Raw genomic sequence first — 24,667 nt, 5'->3', positions numbered from 1 at the left:
AATCACTACGGTTATATTCTTTGATCTGAAGCTAAGATTATAATACTCACATCTGAAGTTATACTTTAGTCACATTTTGTTTTTGAATTTTAAGCGTTACAGTTAGATCAATAATATTTCAGAAATACACTTTCCTATTAGTTAATATGATTATAAATGAGAAAGTAGTTATATGAAATTTGGTATGGAAATAATTTGGAACCCGGGCAAGGACAGAATTATTTTTGAGGAAAGTGTTCTATGCACATGATATTTATTTGTGTGATGAGCACAGATATTTGTTCCTGAGTCCTGGATGTTTTATATGTATTTAATTATTTGTATATTATATATATCGTTGTCTGAGTACCCACAACACAAGCCTTCTTGGCTTACAGTGGGACTTAGTCGATTTGTGTATGTCCCTATAATATTTATTTATTTATGCAAAACAAAGTAGCGGGCAGAAGCTAACTGGTAAATATCAGTAAAACATATTTGAAAGAAATTTATTATTTTAATATCGTACAAAATTTAATAGCGTATACAATTTGAACAACTATCTAAACAGTTTCCTTCTGCGTGGTGTAGAGACTGGCCGCGAAGACGATGTCTCGTTTGATGGCCGAAGACGCTTCCACCATCTTGGCTTGTAGCTTGGGGTCTCCGATGACCACGGCGGCATCTTTCACGTCTATTAGGAGCTGTAAATAAATTAATATTTAAATACATATAACATACTTCACAGGTTTTTCGCAAATAGGGTTTGGTCTAGTTAGGGCAAATAATGTGATGTTTACTGCTAAAGCGTAAGACGTCTCTTTAGACAGGTCTCATGAGACGTGTTAGGCTAGGAGTTCCAATATAAAAAGCCTGAGGATTTCTACAATCATGCTGAAATAAACATAAAAAGCGTTGGAATTTACTTTAAGATTGCTGCGATTCGTACCTACTTTTATTTAAGTTTGGCCTGGATTTTTTTTGGCATAAAATAAACGGGTTAAATAGCCAAAACAAAACAAACAATCATCTGATTCGTTATGAGATATGGGCACTGAGAGAAAATATAACAACTAAACAATAAGAACATGATGCAAAGATTGAATACCTCATGCAATTGCTGGATGCACCTAACAATGATGCCTTCCTGTACATCCGTGAGGTCCATGATCTCGGCGAAAGGTTTTTCGAGCGCCCACTCGTACACTACCTTGACTAGGCCGAAGTTTAACCTCTCTTGTTGGCCTTCAAATTGGCCCACCTGTGAAAGCACAACGTTAAACATTAATTTAAAATAATTACAAAATATCCGAATCCCAACCTGCGTAACTTTTCGACCTTATCGTACATCAGCAGCGAGTGGCGGCCATGTATACATATCGATAGGAGCAAAACCCAGAATCACATAATCGCTACTCAACGATTTTTGAATTAAATTACTTGGAGTTCACAGGCCACAATTCCTGATCTATCGTCTTACGCCCTCTGGCGGCAACTTGTCGGTCAGTAACAACCAGGAAAATTATACACATCTCTTTCTTTTGGGTGCTAGTAATAGCGTAAGACAAAGACAGTGTGATTATCTCTGTCTATGTTTGAAATGAGATAGTCCTGGGCCAAACTATACTTACTATATATCCGAAACGGCCATCCAGACTCAAAAAACGACCCTACATTACCCGGTCACGAGATCGGCAGTGACGGGTGAGAAGTAGAACGCAATTCTACCTAATGACTTTAGATCAATAAATAGTAAGTTTGTACTGCTATAGGACCACTAAACTCACCAAGTACTTAGACTCAACGGAAGACAATTCCTGATCAATCTGATCGATCATTTTCACGGCCTCCGCCAGCCTATCCGTTAGAACTGGTTCTATTGCAGTTCGCGCTTGGAACACGAAACAGCTGAGTAACGCCGCGATCTCTGCTGGCGTTTTATCCGTGAATACGTTGCGGAATACCAGCTCCGCTATGATTAGCTCGTTGGTTCCCATTCCGCAAGCGACGCGGCCTGTAAAAAAGATGGAAATTTTGTCTTGTTTGTAAACCTTAAACATTCCAATTCTGAATAATTCATATTAACTTAGATATCGGCCACTCTAATTGGGTTAAAAATAGATGGCATTTCATTTTAATTTCTATGCTTTAATTATTATTTTATTATGTTTTTTTTTGAAGTAGATTGTGTTGTGTATTGTGTAGCAGTTATATAAGTTCATTTTACGTTTTGAAGTCATAAATAATAGTGAGATGTCAATATTCATAAAAACAAAGCCAAAATTTAGCGCACGCGCCGGCTAAACGTTGGTTCACTACGATTAGAGACAAAAACTTATATTTCAATGCCATTATTTTTTGTTTTAAAGTTACCTTTTAATATTACGCTGTCGTGTTCGTCAATATAGTTCAGCTCTCTCAACACCATGAGTCTCCTTTGATAATCCGGGTATAAGGCGAGGTTTTCGAATGACAGTAACCGCCTGTATTTGTCACGTTTGCGTTCCGTTTGCTTGCGTTCGTACACTATCGCGAATTCGGACTTGAAGTTCGCTATATCTGTGGATTTTTCTAGGTCTTCTAGTTCTTTCTGAAATACAATAAATAATTGTTTGTCATAAAGAAAAGTTTTTTTTAATATGCCGAAAATATACCGAATACTGTTCAGTGCACTAAAGAAACCTATGATTCGGAAATAAAATTTGCGCATCCCTGCATAATATAGGTATTTAATGTGTAAAATACTTCTTCTTCTCTCGTGTCGAGGTTCCCCTAAACAGTGGATGCCCAGAAAGCAGCGGTACTGACAGCCCGGACCGTGGCATCTCATCTGTAAAATACTGAGATCGTGTTTCTACGCACATATTTTAGGATATGTAATCAAAAACTTTCACTCTAATTTATAGCATGAGCTCTTTCTAAATATTAAATAAAACATCTTAACCCTTTGAACGCTTTATATTAACACAACACAAACATCATTCAAACGCCAAGCACCCGGGCGCAAGGGAGCTAATGTAAACCTAACTCGAAAGTGTGAAAGTTACTTTGACAGCGTCCGCCATAACACCTACAGGTGTCCTTGGCGCTGTGGGCACGAATAGTAACGACGCCTTTAGGTGTTCTTGGCGTTCAAAAGGTTAAGTAAACTTAATTTAGAAAATGAAAATGCCGTGCCTGTAATCTAGCCATATTATCAAGGAGATCTAATATCTCCCCCGTAGACACAGCCAGCGACTGCGTAAGGTTGATTTGTTCCAGTTTGGTTGCCCCCGTTTTGACCGCGTGTGATATCCGAGATAGCTCCTGTATTGCTGTAGCACAACTTGCGCCTACTGGGGCGTCTTTGAACCTGCAATTTCGCGTTTTAAGACAATAAAGTTTACAATCATATTGGTCAGAAGTATTGAGCACACTTTTTCTAGGGTTTCCTTAGGATGACCGGTGATGATCGGATTGCACATATTTTAGCTTCAAGAAGCAGTATATTGAAATTTAAATTGTTATTTTGTTGTATTCTAAAAGAGGATTTGAAATAAAGGTGGATTGTCAAAGAAAACTTTGTAGCCACACTAAATCTTTGCACTAAATTTACTGACATCTTTCGACACATGATAAAAACTTATAGAACGCCATTTGACTTTGATCCTTATAATTTCACTGATAATTTGTTAAATATCAAAAAATGGCGCCATCTAATAGATCAAAGGCCAAAGATATGGCGTTCTTGTTTCGAGCGATGTAGCCACAATTTTTAGCCGATGCCTGGTAAGATGGCGCTACATGTTTAATATTTAACAAATTTAACACATATCAGTGAAAGAATAAGGGTCAAAGTTAAATGGAGTTCTAAAACTTTTAAAGTTCCCTGATACAATTTTTTTACCGTTCGCCAACAAACTGTCATGCAGTTTCGCGAAAAATAAGTATAATGAATATTGCTGTGTATTTTTTATTGGGTAAATAAATAAAGTTTTAATCATGTGTCGATGGCAGTAAATTTACTGTGGCTACAAAATTTTCGAGCGCGTCAGTTGACGTCTTTAACCGTAAATTAATCAACGATGAATAGTATAAAATTGTAGGTATCACAACTGACCTTGGCATTTGCCGTTTCTCCCAATCTTGTATTATGATGGAGGCATCTATTTTCAGGGTCATTTTAGTTACGGCCATAACGTTCTTTGGTGCTATGCAGAGTATCGTGTGATCCATCGTACTTTCTTCGGTACCTGGAAGTCAATAAAAAAATATACAGGGTGTTTATTTAGTCACCTGCACTAATTTACGGGGTGAATATATAGGTCATACTGAGTAACTTTTAGTATGGAACCAACCCCGAAATAGCGAAAAAAAATTTAAACTCCCATAGAAAATGTCAAGGTCAGTTGTGATACCAAAACTGAGCCAAAATGTATGAAACAGACAATTTTTTTTCGCGATTTCGAGGTGGGTTCCATAGTAAAAGTTGCTCAGTATGATCATAATCATCAAAAAGCAATAAAGTAAGGGTACCATTCGATTCCTTACATTTTATACAAAAAAATATTGTACAGCAAATATACACATTAACGCAATATTTCACCGACAAAATCGCAATTTTAATGTTTTTCATACTCCAAGACGGGCTCTTGGTGACCGCGACGTCACGTTTGCTTATCGTTTTGTTGGGAGCGTTTCGTGAGTGAAGTACGACTGTCGGACATTGACTATCATTTCTGACTTTTGTATTGCTTTAATGCAATGGGTCCGATATAGACATTTGATTCTAACAATGAACCTGAACGATTGATACCATTAATAAAATAAATCATAATTATCTAAAATAAATCATACTATTATGATCATAATCTTCGGAGAACTTATCATTTAGACGTCGCTTCTTGACAGACACATTACTTTGACGAAGAGGGCACCGCACGTTTAAAATGAGCGTGCCCGAAGTGTAGACGGCAGCACAGAAGCCCCTTATTCATTGCCGCGGCATATGTTAACTTTCCTTTTCTAGATTAGCCTAGATGGCAGATCTAGATGCGAAATAGAGCCAGCGTGAAGTGTAGGGGGCAGCACCTGGTTAGAATCGTGTTTTCGCTTTCGATTCAGATCACGAAATGGCAGACCCTCCAACGCACGGTCTCTACAGCCCTTTAATCGCCATGATATGACATATACAGAAAATATCACTCACACGCCAAGATCATGGGCGTAAGTGAACCAATGTAAACCTTACTTGAATGAAGGTCCCTCTGACTGCGTTCGCCATAACAATTATAAGCGTTATTGGCGCTGTGTGCACAACTACTTACGACAAATGTAGGCGTGTTTTCGTTTAAAAATTTACATAATCTATATATAATGTAAAAGTAGGTACATAATTGTATTACCTATCCCATTGTAGAGAGCGGAAAAACTCAGCATCCTGTACCAACTTTCATCAATATCAAAGTTATACCTAGCGGTGTCTTGGACTGCCGTGTTCAGCGCTAGGATCTTGTACGGTGTTTGACGAGGTCCTAAAAATGATAAGAATACACCTTTATTTCTATTTGAATTAAATACACTTACTCGGCTTTCAGACTCTCATTCTCAATAACTGGGGCGTAGTTGTCATGATCACAACCGACAATCGTATATTACAATCGAAAGGTAAATCATTTATCGGAAAGACTGATACAACCATAAACTCAGGTGGTTATTTTCATACATTATTTGTGACCGCGGCCGGCATAACGTCCCACTTTGTCGCTTGCCATAAGGACGAGATTTGCTTTTATCCGTATACGAATAATCTGTCAAGGCATCTTTATGGCAAGCGACAAAGTGGGACGTTTTGCCGGCCGCGGTCACATTTATATTTCGATATGCGTTTGCTATAGAAGATCTACTCTTTTCAACTTAGATACGGATTTATTTTTTTGCTACTCTTGCAGGGATAATTACTGGATAGTGAGTACGGTCACGTCTGAAAATATCGATACGAAAAAAGTGACAAAAATATGTATACATGACTTTATTGCCTATATATTCAGGTAGTGTTTACATATATTTGGCACATTTTTCGTACCGATATTTTCAGACGTGACTGTACAAGGATGGTACAGACTCGGACTTTAATTGTTGAGCAATTTAGGGTTTACTTTTCATTGGTATTTATGTATTAATGTTTTTTTTTTTAATAAGATGGAAAGCCAATTACATGATCACCCTTGTAGCATGTAAGGGTCGGCAACGCGCATGTAACACCTCTGGAGTTGCAGGCGTCTATAGGCTACGGTGACTGCTTACCATCAGGCGGGCCGTATGCTTGCTTGCCACCGTCGTGGTATAAAAAAAAAACCCTTATAGCTACAGATTATTACATTCAAGAGAACATATGATCATGGTTCATATTAGATTATTGACAACCAAATAAGAAAAAAAATTAGGTTGATCCGTATATGGGTCAACAAGTCAAGATATAAATGAGTAGCAAAACATTGACCCATTCGACCCTCAAAATTACCTGTCGAATTCAAATAAATCCCAAGCTGATTAATATAAGGTCCCGCTGAAAATATTAAAATCTTCCCCGGTACAAACTCCTTCAACACCTTAGGCTGGTTCAACAAAATCGGCATGATGTCATTCAACACATCGATGTACGTTGCCGCTGTGTCATAGAACGTAGCCAATGGGGCTAAGTGGGGAGGCAGCGGTGTACTGCATTTCTCTGAATATTCCTTTTCGGCGATTTGAAGTTGTTTCTTATAGTTGTCCGATTGCAGGATTTGATCGAATTCGCGGAAGGAACGCTGCATCATGCCTTCGACGGAGACTGTTGCTACTCTAAAAATAGAGGGTATTTTTCAAAATGAAAAGTTTTGACACATGATTGAAAAAGTGGAAAAATTCACTGTCTAACCGACGCGCTATTAGCTGGCGTGCGCGTGTAGGCACCGAATGAGTAATATTACTATCGCACAGAAAAAAAACTTCATACAAAACCGAAGTTTGACAGCGATTCAAGGACGAATCATGCTGTCCCTTTCTAATGTATGGAACTATCCCTATCGGCTCTTTAGGGTTGTCAAAATTCAAGTCATTATCTTATCTGTGAGTGTGCACGCAAAGGGACGTCAAGTTGCGCCAACCCAATGCCGAACGGAGCCGAGAATGCCCGAATGCTGCAGTTTCTCCCCCTTGGTATAACGTCCCTATGGCTCATATATGGTGGAAATATTCGCTGTATTGGGTACGGTCTTAGTAACTCAGATGGCAGAGCACTGTCCAATAATATTTTTTGAGGTGCATTTTTTTGTACATACTTTTTAATTTCTGAAACACTTACTTAAATACCTGCTGATAACAAACAGCGAAAATAACTCGCTTTAATTGTACGATTAAGCCTAACTTAAGTTACCTATGTTCTACCTGTCACCAAAGATACATTGAGTGAGTAAGATGTGTAAAATCTAAGACAATTTCATGTTTCAAATTTGACAGGTAAACGAGATGGCGCTGTACACATCCATACATTTTGCGGTAACTCTGATTGACAAAAGTTAAAAGTTCAAAAATTAGCCGAAAAATCCTAGTGTGATTTTCTACACAAGCCCTTTGCAGTGTGTACGGTCACGTCTGAAAATATCGATACGAAAAAAGTGCCAAAAATATGTATACACGACTTTATTACCCGTATATTAAGGTAGTGTATACAATTTTTTGACACATTTTTCGTACCGATATTTTCAGACGTGACCGTACATATTAAAATGAGAATTCCTTCTGTCATATTCACCTCAACAAACTCAGTATCATAGCGTACGTCAGTCTGAACTGGGAAGACAGTTTCTGCGGTATTCCCAACATCATGCCTTTCAGCTTCACCTGGTCGGGAACACCGTCTTTGCAGAGGATGATGACTGTCCCGGTGTCATCGAGGCCTGGAGAACAAAATATAGTCTACAATATAGTTCTACAATGCCGACCTGCAAGGGCGTAGGCAGCCAGAGAACTAGGGGAGAGAGGGGAGACGACGCAGAGGGGCATACATTGTATGTAAATTTTGAGGGGGGCAGCTAACCCCCCCCCCCTACCCTTGCCTGTACCTGCCTACGCTCATGCCGACCTGTTAAAAGTGAGCCACTTTCCCGAAGGTTGAGGGAGGCGATGGCTGAGATACGCAAACTCGCGAACGGGTGCTGTTTGTGGAGACTGGTCTGTTTGAGCTAACACGGGCTATTATACGAAGGGCCACTTGCACCATCCCACTAACCCGGGGTTAACTGGTTAAACCTGGAGTTACTATGGTTACCTGTACTGTACGTTTTTATAAGAATTTCCGCAAGTTAGTAAAAAAGCCGATTTTCATGATTTTTTTCTTACTTCCAATATTATTTAAGTAAAGGTTACAGTTAATTTTGAAACAATAACAAGTAATGCCGAAGAATTATATAAAAAGATCCAATATTATTGATCTAAAGTTATAGTATTCCCCTAATTTACATTGTGTCATGTACTGCTATTATATTGCACACAACTGTATACATAAATATTTCATTAATTTTCTAATTAAACACTATAAAAAAAGCATGTATAATCCGGAAACGTCTATAATCCTGTTGCGGGCGGTTTTTACTGTACTTTTTTCGATGGTGTACTAACCTCGGCGTCCCGCGCGGCCCGCCATCTGTATATATTCGGCGGGCGCCAAGATTCTTCGCTCTAACCCGTCGAATTTGGTGATTTCGTCGAACACTACTGTTCGCGCGGGCATGTTTACACCCATGGCGAATGTCTCTGTTGCGAACAGGATCTTAACCTGTTACAAGTATTGAAACGTATTATTTAAAGTACAGAGCTCCATTCTAAATTTAGTTTATATCGACATGACATATTTTGATGACATCGTAAAGTATATGACAGTAAAGTCCAGACTCCTCCTGAGAGTCGCGAAGGTGGAATCTCGACACTATGCGAATTTTAATTCATTTGTGGTGAGCGTTCCGACTGAACGTCTAGCGACCTTCAACAAGGAGTTTCGGCTTTTGGCCGAAGGGTGTCGAGTTTCGGCGGTTCCGAGGCCGGCTCCCTGACTCTGCGGGGTTGCGTATTGCATCGCAGCCGTAATGTGATTTGTAGTGTTTAGTTTTAAAATATATTATTATAATAATTAATAATTATGTATGTTTGTTTTAAGGTATTTATTTATGGGCCAATAGTTGCCTGAAATAAGGAGTTTTATCTAATTTCATTTCATATCTAAGATACTAAAACGCCAGTTCAATTGCAAAATATATTAAATATACTATTATAGTGAAACGCCGGTATGAAGTCAGTCTTGACATTTATGAACTGACCCTTATATTTACGAAGCTAAGACCTATCTAGAGTGTCAGGATTGACTTCATAACGGCGTTTCACTTGGTGTGATTATGTAGGCACTAAAATGACAGGTCAATTAAGGCAATTTGTGTTGTAGCTTAGTTATTGAAGTATATCTAAGGTTTTTGGATCGAAATTGGATTGAAAAGAACAAAGTGAGTGTCATTACAAATACTTCATATATATCATATTTTGTCATCATGCCATATTTTGACAATAGATTTAGGAATTTGACATTAATAATGACGTGACCACACTTTGTATTCAGTTAGCGTAGTTCGACTCTAATAGACGACCTGTCTGGCCTAGTGGGTAGTGACCCTGCCTATGAAGCCGATGGTCCCGGGTTCAAATCCCGGTAAGGGTATTTCTTCCTAAGTCATGGATGTTTTTGATGTATTTATATATTATGTATATCGTTGTCCAAGTACCCAAAACACAATCTTTATTGAGCTTACTGTGGGACTTAGTCCATTTGTGTTATAATGTCCTATAATATTTATTTATTTAATAGGCCAATCGAACAGTTGTTTTTGTCTCTGGGAGCTTACTTACTCAAGGAATATGACAATATTCGTCAAAATGTTTTGTTCCCATATGTATCGGGATAAATGTATAATAAAAATAAAACAAAACACGAATTTACTTACATGTCCAGACTGGAACAACATTTCAACGATTTCTTTGAGAAGCGGCAGAATGCCGCTGTGATGCACTCCGATGCCATTTTCTAATACCCTTTGCAAGCGTAGAACCTGTAATTTTATTGATCTAATTATATTATAAATATCTCGTAGGTTTTGCTCGGAAAACATACAAAACCCGCCTGTTGTTACCTGGTTCTATTTCCCTTTAAAATTCATTTGTAGTTTTACATGTATGTAAAATGTATAATTGTTGGTGCAATAAAGAATATTTACTTACTTACTTAAAACTCAAAGCTTGGAAAACATATAAAAACTCAAAAATGCGTGTTTTCCCTGAGATAAGACCTAGTTAGATTAAATTTTCGCCCCCGATAACCCTCATATAGCATATTTCATCCAAATCGTTAGAGCCGTTTCCGAAATCCCCGAAAAAAATTTTATCTAGTATATGTACAAGAATTGCTCATTTAAAGGTATAAGATAATCAAGAGTTGAGTTTAAAAAAATATCTGCTTTGGTCCTTAGTCCAGCCCTTGGTGACATTAATATTAGTACATTTTATTTTATAGGTAAGTAAAAAAAAAGTGGCCTAGCGGTACTCTTACCGCTTGCAACTTGCAATCCGGGGGTCACGGGTTCAAACCCCAGCTCATACTAATGGGTTTTTCGGAACTTATATACGAAATATCATTTGATATTTACCAGTCGCTTTTCGGTGAAGGAAAACATCGTGAGGAAATTGGACTAATCCCAATAAGGCCTAGTTTACCCTCTGGGTTGAAAGGTCAGATGGCCGTCGCATTCGTGCCTAAGCAAATTCTTGGGATTAGTTGCCAAGCGGACCCTAGGCTCCCATGAGCCGTGGCAAAATGCCGGGACAACGCGAGCAAGATGATAGGTAAGTAAAAATGTTATAATCTGAAATTATTTTTTTATTTCCGACATACAAACCTGGGGCAACCTTCTATCAGGTTCCTTGAGTCTCTGCAGACACCTTTGAAAGAAGTTTCGTATGTGGCCCTTCTCATGTGCCGTCGTCAAGTCTACTGACATCAGATTCTCCGCGTTCTGGTCGCATCTGAAACATATAAAAATATTATAATAAAATATTTTACATGCAAAAGAATAAATCAATATTTGGGGACAAACTAAGCAAAGCTTGTACACTTGTGAATAAATACACATACATATTATTATTCATATACATATTCTTGTGAATAAATACACATACATATTATTATTCATATACATATTCTTGCGAATAAATTATTCTATTCTATTCTGGGTAATAGGCGACGATATACATACGTATATAGATAAACACATACTTATACAACCATGACTCAGTAACAAACATCTGTGTTCATCACAATTATACGACCAATGTGTTTGCTTAAACTGTAAAGGGGCACAGAAGACCTCTGAGGGCGTACCGCGAACACCGAAGTTCGCAAATTTCGGGCATATTTCTCTGTCACTCTAATTTTATTATGCCTTAATTGGAGTAACATAGAAAGATGCCCGCAATTTCCGAACTTCGGTGTACGCGGTAGGCCCTCCGGTTATTGGTGTAAAAGTATCAATGTTAGGTTTAATTCTGATTTAAGCCTCAAGATGGCATAACAACGCGTAAGGGAGCCTGCAGGAGGCAGCATATGACCCCCCTGCTTGCTGACGTGGTGGTAGATCCTCCTAAGCGCATGGTACTATAGATTAACGAAGACGCTTGCCTTGACACGTATTGTCCTATTATTAAAGGTTAGATTTGACTAATCTACGCGTCATCGTGGATGACATGAACTATAATATGACAAGGCAAAATAAACATACCTGTTTCGAGACAAAGTGAAGGCGACAACCGGTAGCTTGTCGTTCTGTTTCAAATGGTCGATGAACGCCACCCACATGGTCTGTTCCGCTTTAGGATTCATAAATTGTTTTCCGCCTGAATTCAACATAATCAATAATTTATTTACAGTACATATGGTGCTATTTTCCCGCACGCGTGCGGGAGTGAGCACTTTCCGTGCATATGTCGAAATATTAAAGAGCCATATGTACCGTAAAACGTTGTAAGATACACGTGCGAATAGGTAATTCGCAACTCGTGTCGATTTAAAAGACTCCCGTGTTTTAATTTACCACCACACGTTGCGAATTTCCTATTTTCTGCACTTTTATCGTAAATAACTATTATAAATGGTATGATTAAAATAAATGTAAGAAACGATGATTACTACCGACGCCAACAGAATCGCGCGTTTGCGCGGAATTTATGCCCCTCACCGCACCACCCGCTGCAAAAGATCGAGCGCGCAGAACTATGCGTTCGAAATAGAATTTCGCTTGCTCGCGCGCGCAACGCAGCACAGGTCCGTATAGCAACACGACTGGTCCCGCACTGACTATACGGACGAGAGCGGGGTAAAGGTACGTAGTACGGGGTAAACTTAGGCGGGAAAGGCTTATTTTTTTAGGAATAGAGGCACAGTTTTATGAAATTGCAAAAAGAAAGAAAACCAAATCATTTGATAGTGTTTTGTAACAAAGATTATAAAGTCTCATATATTTTAGATAAAAGTTGCAGTAGTAATATGGTTACAGCTGAAAGAAATAGAGGTGATCTCAAGAATTTCTTTCTTCACTTATTTAAACTAAAATAGATTTTCAGAAAAACCATATCCGTTCTCATATTTTGTAGATTGTTATATATTTTTATCTGCTCAGAAAGTGCCATATTTAATATAAAAAATGGTTCAGAGTAACTTAGTTTTACGGTATTTTACGGAAGGAAGAGCCTTAAAGAATACAAGAGTAATTCTATAATAAGATACCAAAAAATGTCAACGTTACAGACTAAATTCAAAACTGTTGTTACGTAAAAACTCATTTCGTGAGCATTGGCATGATAACGTCCTGCATTAGCAAATCTAATGCATAAGTTTTCTATAAGGAAGTGCCTAGTGTATGCTATTTTATGATTTATTTTTTATTGAATGCATGTAAGATGTAATGTTTTGAAAAGATGTGTCCCGCCGAGTTTCTTGCCGGTCCCATATTGGGATACCCCCTCCTACAATATAGGAGGGATTCAAATCTTCTCGGGTCAGAGGTGTAGGGTTAGACACAGCGTAGCTTTATTTGACGTTCAAAAGCGCATTATAATATGCCTACTTAAAAAATAAACTATCTTTATCTTACAATAAATCAGTAAAAAAAAAAACGCATTACCTTTAGGACCAAAGTTTTTCTTAAAGTCGTTTTCCCTGGCCTTTTTAGCGGCGACGGCGTCATTGTATCCTCGAAGCCTAAAATTACCCTCCTGGTCTAGTACCATGAACCTTTCGTTCTTGGATTTGCCACCAGAGCCTAAAATAATACACAAAATGTAAAATATTTATAAAATATAGATGCTCGGCTCTGTTTAATATTTGGAGTGTTTCTATAATGATTTATTTCTACTCCAGCACTCTCATGACTGCCTGCCTGTGAGATCGAAATAACAACTTCATAAGAAGCGCGGCGCTTAGGGCCACGTAGTGTAGGCTACAATGTAGTTTTTTTTTTTAAATTCTGACTTTTAGACAAAGATATATTTACTTTGATTTCATTTAAAATATGAGATTTTTGCTGCAGTCTTAAAAAAAAAAAATGTGTGCATGTACCTAATTAGGTTTTAAAATTCTCGTGCCTGTTTGTACAAAACTCAACTTCGTTTCGTTTTGATATTTCGGCCCTTGAATTTTAAGAACTCTTATTATGTACCTGTTGCACAAAATACTATTATTTTACTTTGATACTCAAAACAATGGTAGATCAAACTGTACGTATAAACCTTTTATTGGCGCTTCTAGTATTCCGTTTTGAATACAATAGCAAGTTATTAATCGTGCTTTACTTACTATTGTAGAGTTGATGAATGGCGCTGTCTGTACATTATGTGGTGGTTTTTAAGTTACTACCACCGCATAATGCGCGAAACCGTACTACAATAGATAATCCGATAGATTATAGTTTGAATTTTCTGAAATGATTTTCTACGCATAAGACCTTAATCTGTTAAATAAAAGTCTTTGATTCTTTTGTGCGAGCGGTCGGCTCCCGAGTCCCGTGTTAGGGACTTGGCAAAGCAACAATTTCGTTTAAAATCAACTGTATAGGGATAGTATTAAGGTTCAAACAGCTCAAACGAGATAGCATGTTTTGGTAATGTAGAACGATCAACCACCTCAATGTAGGCGAGCGCTCGTATTATTACATAGATTTGAACCTTAATACTATCACGATACAGTTGCTTTTTATATGACATTGTTGCTTTGCCACGTGTCTAATACGGGAGCTCGCATAAAAGAAACAATGGTTTTTGTTTAATAGATTAGGGTTCGAGGCCTATAAATCATTTCAGAAAATTCATAATATATACCTGTGTATAGATAATGACACAGAGGCACTGGCCGCTTCGGTGTGGACACCACGTACACCCGTCGTTTCTTAGTTCGGCCTACCCAGTCGGCGAACTGTAGTGTATTCGGTACAGTTGCACTCAACATAACTATGCTGACGTGAGCTGGGAGCAAAATTAGCACCTCCTCCCATACGTGGCCGCGCTGAAAACAAAAACAATTTGTGTATTACCTATTTAAAAAGTAATATGAGCACCGGTGTTTCTGGTAGACAGCTCTGCCCCTCTAGAAGTGTAGACAAGGTTGGTGGTTGGGCTGCATAAAGCACTCTAAGGCAATGTATACAGGGGCCTATCGCGAAAACCGAAATTCGCAAATTGCGGGGATCATTCTCTTTTACTGTTGCTAAGACGTAATTAGAGTGACAGGGAAAAGTGTCCGCAATTTGACCTACAATGACGAAATTTATTTTATTATACCACGACGTTAATATACCACGACGGTGGCAAACAAGCATACGGCCCGCCTGATGGTAAGCAGTCACCGCAGCATATGGACGCCTGCAACTCCAGAGGTGTTACATGCGTGTTGCCGACCCTTTAAAAACCAGTACACTCCTTTTTTGAAGAACCCCATACTGTAGACCCTCGGGAAATCTCGGAAGGGAGCTCATTCCACAGCCGGACCGTCCGCAGGACGTATTCGATAATCTCTAAACTTTATTGCCTAGGTTCAATTATAATTCATACCTCAGCATTATTGATATAATGCACTTCATCGAATATCACAAACTCCAAATCCCTTGTAACATCAGACCCACAATACAGCATGGACCTTAGAATCTCTGTGGTCATAACCAGGCAGGGTGCTGTGGCATTAATTTGAAGGTCTCCAGTTAAGAGACCCACTTCACCGAACATCTTGTTGAAGTCGTTGTATTTTTGGTTGGATAATGCCTTTATAGGTGATGTGTATATTGCTCTGAAAATATGAATGATATTTATAATAGGTATAATTTACATTATAATACCAGCACATTGATAGACTTATGTATGATATGTGGGCAGGGGAGATTATGAATAAACAGTTCTAGCAATGCACTCGTTGTCTCAATACATCATCCTCCCTAAATAAGAACTTTACAGACTGTACCTGGCTCGTACCAATGGATTTCTTTAAATGTTTCTAAGGTACCCATTAGAAACACCTTATAAGGTTACAAAACTTACGTAAGACACTGACATATTAAATATATATGTATACAGCAATCATCGACTTTATATACGTGAGTGACCCGGTTTAATATATTTAATACCTTATAAGATGTTACAGATGTAGTGAATAATCCTTTACCATCGTACTTTCACGGAAACGCACGAATGTGTTGAGGTTAGACGTTATAGGAAACAACTAGGTTCGAGTTTAGACGTATAATGCGTTAAATAACACGTACATGACCTTAAATACTATAGTCACCTATGCGCGCGTTTGTGGGTAAGGTGTAGTACATACACACACTACAGCGTAATGCTATTTCAGTCAGTCTCAGTACCTACAAGAAGTACAGGCCGCGTAGCCAACGTTACAATCGTTCACGCTCCGTAGCGTATCGTAGATATCTCTCTCTATCACTCTTCCATATTAGTGGACTGTGACAGTTGCGTTTCGCCACGGAGCGTGAACGATATGCACGTTGGCTACGTAGCCTGAAGTTAACGGAAGTAGCATGACAAATACGAACGAGAAAATACGATGGCAAAGGATTGTTCACTACATCTGTATATTAAAATCACTCTCACTTCCATTACATCCGAGGCCATTCTCAGAATTAACAGCTTACGAAATATCACTTGATATTAACCAGTTGCTGTTTGGTAAAGGAAAACATCGCTAAGAAACCGGACTAATTCCAATGGCGTCTTGTTACTATATTGCTGGAAGGTCTGATGGCTGTCGCTTTCGTAAAAACTAGTGCCTGTGCCAATTATTGGGCCTAGGTTGTCGAGCAGCCTCATACTCCCCAAGTGAACCGCGACAGTGAAAATGATTACATTAGCATGTTCCCTGTCCAGGTGCCAATGTGAGGTCAAGGAGCTATTTTTTTTCAGAAGTACGTGCTTCGCCTATGGGTTCATATTGTTCACAACTTCGAATGACTTTGGCAATTAGACGTGATACTTTGTCATATCATTTTGTACGAGGACAGTGAACGTGTTAGGATGCATACTTGACCGGGGTCGCGATCCCATGACGTCCCCCATAGGGCATTGCGGGTAAAACCGATGTGGATTTAGTGGATAGGACTTCTCCCCCTTTTCTCGCTAAGAATAAAACCGGCCAAGAGCATGTCGGGCCACGCTCAGTGTAGGGTTCCGTAGTTACTCTTCCGTCACAATAAGCTAAACTGGAGCTTAAAGTATAGTAAATTGTTAACCTAGGGATGAAACGGTACCTTTCACGCGAGTTAAACAAATAGGCAAATTTGCATAATCAGTACCTAATTAGGTAAAGTAAGTCTTTTTACTATGAAGGGGGAACTTTTTGCGATAACTCAAAAACAGCTAAACTGATCATGTCCGCTATAGTTTTCATTTAATGTCTTTCTTAAGCTCTACTTCCACGATTTTTTTCATAATTTTTGGACCTATGGTTCAAAAGTTAGAGGGGGGGGACACAATTTTTTTTTCTTTCGGAGCGATTATCTCCGAATATATTCACTTTATCAAAAAAAAATTGTTAAAGACCCCTATTAGTTTTGAAAGACCTTTCCAACGATACCCCACACTGTAGGGTTGAAGCAAAAAAAAAAAATTCACCCCCACTTTACGAGTAGGGGAGGTACCCTCAAAAAAATTAATTTTTTAGATTTTATTGTACGACTTTGTCGGCTTTATTGATTTATATATCCACGCCGAATTTCAGCTTTCTAGCACTAACGACCACGGAGCAAAGCCTCGGACAGACAGACAGACAGACAGACAGACAGACGGACATGGCGAAACTATAAGGGTTCCTAGTTGACTACGGAACCCTAAAAAGGAATAGGAGATGGGAGTCCCTCATAATTCCCGATGCCTTCCTAGGTCACAGGGGGTATGCGTAACAGCATTACCACATTGTCAAAAGAGGATGCAAACTTGAAAACGCTAAACTGTGTGCTGCCTTGTTACGGCGAAACAGTTCATTTTATTACATAGTTTCTATTTGCCGCAGTTTTGCTATAATAGCGCAGAGGGGAAGGAGTTTAGTTACCTAGTACAGTTTCTCCTGGACATAGCTATGGCGTATTCGGCAACAACGGTCTTGCCGGCCGACGTGTGCGCAGCGACAAACACGTGATGACCCTCTTCTAATTTTAAAATAGCCTGGAATCAATTATAACATTATTTTAACTTTACTACGTAGACGCGACTTAACTACGTAGGTATATAAGACTAGAATAGTTCCGCACTAAACTATAAGATTGGCTATAAAAGTTAGCTCTCAAAAAAATGAAGATGAAAGCTTATTGTAGATGGCGCTCTTATACATAGATCCCATACGATAAGAGGCAAGATGGATGGGTCACAACTATTTAGGGAAAGTAAGATATAATTTGACATATTCTCAATGGAAAATATGTATCATTTCTATGTGAAGGCTACCACTTAGGAACTCTTGCAACCGTAGCTGACGTTCACGAGACTTCATGACACACCTGTCCAAAGTATCCTATACGAAAGAATATAACGTTTTACCTGTTTCTGAAAGTTGTCCAATTCAAACGGATAAGAGTGTGCCATATCTTTTATTTTCTCCCTAAAATCTGGCACTGGTAAAGATACGTCTATCATTTCCGCCCATTCTGTACTAGTCACACCAACCCTTACTGACGAACTAGTGATGTTTAATATCGGTATCTCTGGTAGTTCTACCGGTGGTTGTATGATGGTGCTTTCTAAGAAGTTGTCATTGTCCGTTGAATCTGATTCTGGTTGTGGTTGATTCTGTTTTGTTTTGGGTCGAGGTTCATCCTCGTCTTTCCAAAGACCTGAATAGTTGAATTTCAATGAGATATTTCGAGTGAGGTTCATTAGGCAGGTTCACACAGAGCGAGCCGCCTCGCGAGGAAATTGCCGCTCGAAGCAGTTCGGTCGGTGGATACGTGCCTCGCCTTAGGGCTTGTGCACAGATCACGCGAGGTTCGATAGGGGAGGGAGCGATCACGATAAAAAATCACGACAGACCACGTTGGAGGAAGGGGAGGGGGGTAAAAAAGTAGCCGAAAATACCGCCCGTGATTTGTGCACAAGCCCTTAGTGTAAGGCCTGAGTGGACGCTCGAAGCGGAGTGTTTGGCGGGGCGTGCAGCGGGGCGTGCAGCGTGGCGTCGGGCTCCAAGTGATGTGACCGCGTGCAGTAAGGCCGCTCCTATATGTTTGCAATTGTTTAACATGGACGCCGCACGCGCCGCCCCACTGCACGCCCAACTAGAGCGTCCACTCAGGCCTTACACTTAGACATTGCGGCCGAGGCATGTCTACTCAGACCAAGCTACTTGGCGCGGCAATTTTCTCGCGTGGTGGCTCGGAAGTTAAACAATGAAATCCATAATAGAAAAAAAATGTAAACTGACATTTCAGAGAGTGTACTTCATGAGATTATTCTTATAAATTGTACGCCTTTAAGTAACTTTTATTTATATGGCTCTCTCTATTAATCTCAATCATATTTTAATAAATATATATGCCTGAATGCAGTGGTTCAATACTTTTCTGAATTTTCAAAATGAGATTAGTTGATTAACATAATTATGTACATTTAAAAACATTTAGCATATCTTGTGACAGTTATAATAAGACTTACCCACTAAATGTGTATTGCTATCAATAACTTCTTCCAAATTAATGTCGGCTTTAATATCAATATCATCTTTATCCACCTTTTCACCTTGTGTCTTAACCTGTTGCGGACCATTAAGCATGGTGAAGCCATCTTCAGCAAATAGTACTCCTTCCTTGCACCCTGGCGGTATGGTTAACAGTTCTGAAAAGAGATTATATATTAACATACAGATATTTTGACATCCAAAGCAGATGATGCTGCACGGCTAATTATAAAACTAATTCCAATCTATTCTGTCTGTCTGAATGTTTACAATAAACTCAAAACTACTTAATGGATATTCATGCGGTTTCCGTTTAAAGATATTTTTTTATTTCTCAAAAAAAAAAGTCGTCGTCGTAGTCTATGGTTATAAGGTATCCAACTATACTAACAGCAGATTTTTCAGTCCTCAGTTAAACAGACAAATATGATATATTCTATTGATGATTCTCATGTGTCATTCTCATAACTATAAAGTTAAATAAGAATTATCGTTGGAATAGTTATCGGATCAGGTAGGTATGAATTTGATTATTAACTTACCTTCCCCCAAAAACTTCCCCACTTCGTCATTCTCTATATCTATATTAACATCCCCATGTTGTGCTGCCTCCAGCATCTTCTCCAGTTCCTCCTCAAAGCCAGCTGGCAGGAACGGGCTTTGGGTTGTGGCCCCACGGGTAGACAAGCTCGGAGGCAGTGGTGCTCGAGACATAGACTGAAGTTCTTCATCATCCTCAATTGGGAGGCTTACTTCTTCTGTGCCTGTTATTTCACCAGTTATAGGGTCTCGGACTACCTGGAATAAAAAAGGAAATGTAAGCCAATCTCTACAATGATTTTTATTTGTATTTCATTAGAAACACAAAATATCACTTTTCAAACTTTTATCATATGCAATAAGTCCACTTAATATACTGGTAAATAATGTATAATGTATAAATCCTTTATTTAAATAATGTACAATTCAATCATTTAGGTTCACTATAGGGATATTCTATAAATGGATAGAAATGGAGGAGCAGTATGTCAAACGACAAGTTGAAATTAAAGTTGTGAAACCAAATTATTAATGTATTTCTTATAATAGAAAACTTCAATAATAAAGGCTATTTACATTTACATAGGAAGCATGAACTGTGGACAGCAGCACAGAAGCCCCAGGGATTCATTGGTGCCAAGCATTATATCAAGTTTCCATTTTAAGATTTAAGCTACTAGATGATGGCAGATCCTCCAACACGCACATTCTCTATTGACATGGATTATCGGTTTGAGCATTATAAGAATTATTACCCTTTTTGTTTCAGATTATCACCTGAGATAAAGCTTGTTAAGAATATTGCTTACGCTAACTCTATTTCCATATACATTATGAACGCCGATAGGTCGAACATTATTTTGGCAGTGCATTATTAGCTTTCTGTGTAATGGTAACTTCATGTTCCTTATTTATCTTAGCCTTAAATGTATTTCTTGTAGCATGACTCACACTTTAACAAATAGGTACTCTGTGCACTTTAGGAATTAACAGCTTGTAGCAGTGTATCGAAAAAAAACATTACCTCTAATGTGGTATAAGGGTCTATCTCTTCATCATCTATTTTAAATAATGAATCTACGTCTGTTGCTCGGTGCCAGTGAGTCTGTGACTTCTCCCATCGATGGATTGACAATCTTTCCGGTTTCAATAAATAGTCTTTAACACGTTCGTTCAGATCCTCAAAAATTGGTGGCGGCTGAAACATATTGGAAGTAAGGTGGGATAAAGTTTTATAAGAATTTCGAAGAAGAAAAAACACAAAAATATACCTTGAGGTCTGAAAACTCCTCTTCCGTATCTGACGGCATTTTCTTTTAATATGGAATAACTAACACAGTGATAAAACAGTTTAAAAATGTGATTTTCGGCATAAAAATATTGAAAAATGTTTTCGTCCACATACGGTAAGGAGACGAATTGGGTAACGTTTAAATACTTACTCTCTTATTACAGACATTCACTCATAAAAAAGTTTGGAATAATCTCGACATCCCTTTTAAATATGTAGGTAAAATTATGGGCTACAAAACATTATTATAATTATTAAAATATAATTGAATTGAATTTTTGAACTCGCAGAATCGATAAGTAATCAATTACAGTATCAAAGAATATAATACTCACTTTACAGTATACTATCTAAACGAATCCTAATGGCAGAATTACTCGCTATCTGAACGTTCTTTATACCTGTCATGCAAACTACATACTGCCAATTGCATGTCATCGTGACATTTAGTGTTGTACGTAACCGGTAATAAACGTTCTTTGCAATGTAATAAATTGAATTATGATTGAAATTATGATGTCCAAAGAATTTATTTAATAATAACTCATAATTTTTTTAAATACTTCAATGGTAAATATAATTACTATAAGGTGACTGTGGGCAAGACCGGCATACTTTATTTATTTTTCACATTGGAGTATTCTAGCTCCGTTAATTATTCACTTACGTGACCGCTTGTATTCACATACGATGAAGAATTTCATAAATAATAGTTAAGCTATAGTGACAGATCATTTTAATAATAAATTAAGCAAAAACAATAGTATTTTTAAAAATTCGGCGAGTAGACGGACTTCCCATGTAGTTTAAGGTAAGTCCGTCTAGTAACGATATTAGCCATACTATGGGTGCTTATGTGTTCGTATTCGAATCCTTACAAAGAATGAAACAAGACAATGAAAAGTGTACTCTAAACTTGTTAATATAGGGTTTAGATTCGAAATAAACACAATTTTTCTTATTAAAAGGTAAGTTATATGTTACGTAAATGGGGTGGTAAACCTTTTTTGGAAAATAATTATACGTACTTATTTTTTGGACTTCTCAAATAAAATACCAATAGTCATTTTAAATTTACTCGTTGTTTTAAATTTACGGAGGTCAAAGAGGGTTACATAAATAAACTCATAGTAGTAGCGATTTTAAACTACGAACACCGTTTTAGTTTAAATCAAATAGTGATTGGCAAATCAAACTCCATAACACAAGTCGGTACCCTACATACGTAAATTTTCAGGATAAGTAAGGCGAAGAACCCACGTCACATAGCGGCGTGGCACGCGCGGTACAGCGTTGGCGTGGCGCGTAACCTTGTATCACGGTGTAGGCAAAACGCCTAAACCACGATAAGTACAATAAATGTTCCGAAATAAAAAATACGTACGGACTGATATTGCTGCAATGATTTTAATCTTCAAAACTGTCAAGAAAATATGACTGTACAACCGTATTCTAAAATTCAAGAGGAGTAAAAAGGGTAATAGTATGTGTCATAGGTATAATAATATAACATATGAAGGCGATGCTCATGGGTTCGAATCCCGGTAGGGGCATTTGCTTGTATAATCTACACAGATATTTGTTCCTCGAGTCATGTTTGTTTTTTATGTATTTATCTATATAAGTTTGTATATGTCGTCGCCAATAGTAAAAGCTAAGCTATGCTTAGTTTGCGGCCAATATTTATTTATTTATTTACTTAATAGGTATTTTCTTATTTGTATTTTCGGTTACATAGTGCTGAGGATGAAGAACACATTTCTTTAGTAGTTTCGAGATTAAAATTGTTGTTCGCAATGTCGTAAAGATGCGTATCTGTAGTAACCTTATAAAATCGTAATAAATAATATTGAAGCCATTTAACAGTTGGTAACCTCTGATTCAAGGAAAGTCCGGCATATGACGGACTTGCCTGGTGCATAGTAGACGGACTTTCCAACTTAGCAAAATTTTAATGTGATGAATGATGGAACGTATAATTACAAAACTAAGCCAATATCTGATAATTTAAACACATAATAAAGATTGCTGGGTCTTATATTACTTACGTAGTCAATTTCTGGTGCAAAATCTTGTCACAGACTATTTTTAACAATTTTATTTGCAGAGGCTGTCGCACTATCACTTCGAGTTCCATACACGTAATGACTTGTTTACGCGGATTGCTCTGAAGTTCGTTGTCACAACGCCATCTGTTTTAGAGTGAAGGAACTAGCGCGAAAAACAGATTTATAAACTCGACGCCAAAGCGGCAAACGCTTTCTAATTCAAAAGTTATAATGTGTTGACGGACTTGCCTTATAGACGGTCTTGCCCACAGTGACCTTACTAACTGGCGAAGTGAACAAAAAATCTCGAAGCATGCCAAGCAAAGAATACAACACTCGGAAATACCAATCCAAAAGGTACTAAACGAAAATAAAGAAAAAGAAAATACAACAAAAATGGCGGGAGTGACAAAAGCCAAACATGAAGTTATAAAGCCAAACGACTTAAATTGTGAATTACAAAGGAATTGGTATTTTTTGCTACTACGAAAGAGAATATAGTTATGAATAATATATACAGATGTAATAAAAGCTGTGAAGCTGAGTTGATCTACTGGTGCTGGAGGTTCTACCATACTTGCTACCACTATCATACATAAATACGTTACGACGACCATTTATTTACCATCGGTATACATCGTAAGTTGTTTGAAAAAATTAGAGTTATCTACTTCGCCTTTTCATACAAATGTAGTCCTCATTCTCCTCCCTTAACATTATTAAAAAAAAAATCAGAAGTAAAGATAGGCCCGAACGGGGCCAAAGGCCATCGTCGTAGGGGCATAGCTATGTTTAATAGACAACAAAATATGTAAAGATATTTTCCATAATTTCAATATTCAGAGAGGAAAATGGGGATTATGTTTGTATGGAAAAGCGGCCATCACCTTTCCTCTTAAAAGGACGCCTAAATAGATTTGTTCACTCCTCAAAGTGATAATAATCCATACTATCCATATTTCTATTTACTACTAATATTATAAATTCGATAGTAACTCTGTCCGTTTGTCTGACCATCATCGTAAGGTAAGCTAAGGTAAGAATATAGTGGTCCTTCATCATTCTTGGGGATAAACGAGATCTCAGTTCAAAACAGTTCATCATCATGAGTTATTCTCTTGTCGGTGGAGTATCTTCCAGCTTGTCCTATCTTACGCCAGCTCTTTGACTTTTTGATACAACACAACCCCTATTTTTTCTTTTGCTTGGTCTAAGTACTCTATGTAACTGCGTCTGAGTTTTCCTTTACCTCGCTTGCGACCTATTCGCCCCTCCGGGATAGTTTTGAAGAAGTGATCGTGTCGCATTAAATGCCCAATTATTTATTTTAAAGTTATTTTAATGTAAAATGCGTTGTTCCCTGTTTAACACCGTAGGTAGTTCCCGGATGGCATAATGCTTTAAAATTATGAAAAAAGTTCTAGTTTTGTGCACACCAAATACTATCACTAAATAATTAACTAGTCCCACTATCGAACAGTTATGAAAACTGCTTATTGAGATTTTCAGTATTTTTCGTTACTACTGATC

General features: G+C 37.9%; 1 protein-coding gene across 1 annotated transcript; it reads right to left on the bottom strand.

Annotated features, from left to right (window-relative positions):
- Positions 1–476: 476 nt before the first annotated feature.
- On the bottom strand, positions 477–21,358 carry LOC133528121 (superkiller complex protein 2). Its single transcript, XM_061865351.1, has 22 exons — positions 21,070–21,358; positions 20,823–20,996; positions 19,801–20,056; positions 19,237–19,416; positions 18,130–18,422; positions 17,645–17,757; positions 15,142–15,373; positions 14,413–14,596; positions 13,221–13,358; positions 11,820–11,934; positions 10,941–11,067; positions 9,993–10,097; positions 8,623–8,779; positions 7,757–7,901; positions 6,482–6,804; positions 5,364–5,492; positions 4,079–4,211; positions 3,157–3,331; positions 2,353–2,569; positions 1,767–1,993; positions 1,088–1,240; positions 477–683 (listed from the first exon to the last, which is right to left on the bottom strand). The coding sequence occupies exons 1-22, from the start codon at positions 21,106–21,108 to the stop codon at positions 543–545; spliced, it is 3,756 nt and encodes a 1,251-aa protein (XP_061721335.1). The 5' UTR covers positions 21,109–21,358; the 3' UTR covers positions 477–542.
- Between the last annotated feature and the right edge of the window lie 3,309 nt (positions 21,359–24,667).

This window comes from Cydia pomonella, chromosome 19 (genome assembly GCF_033807575.1).
Source record: "Cydia pomonella isolate Wapato2018A chromosome 19, ilCydPomo1, whole genome shotgun sequence".
Classification (NCBI taxonomy): domain Eukaryota; kingdom Metazoa; phylum Arthropoda; class Insecta; order Lepidoptera; family Tortricidae; genus Cydia; species Cydia pomonella.
Note: the sequence above shows the minus strand (reverse complement) of the source record. Positions and strands in the feature narration are given on the sequence as shown.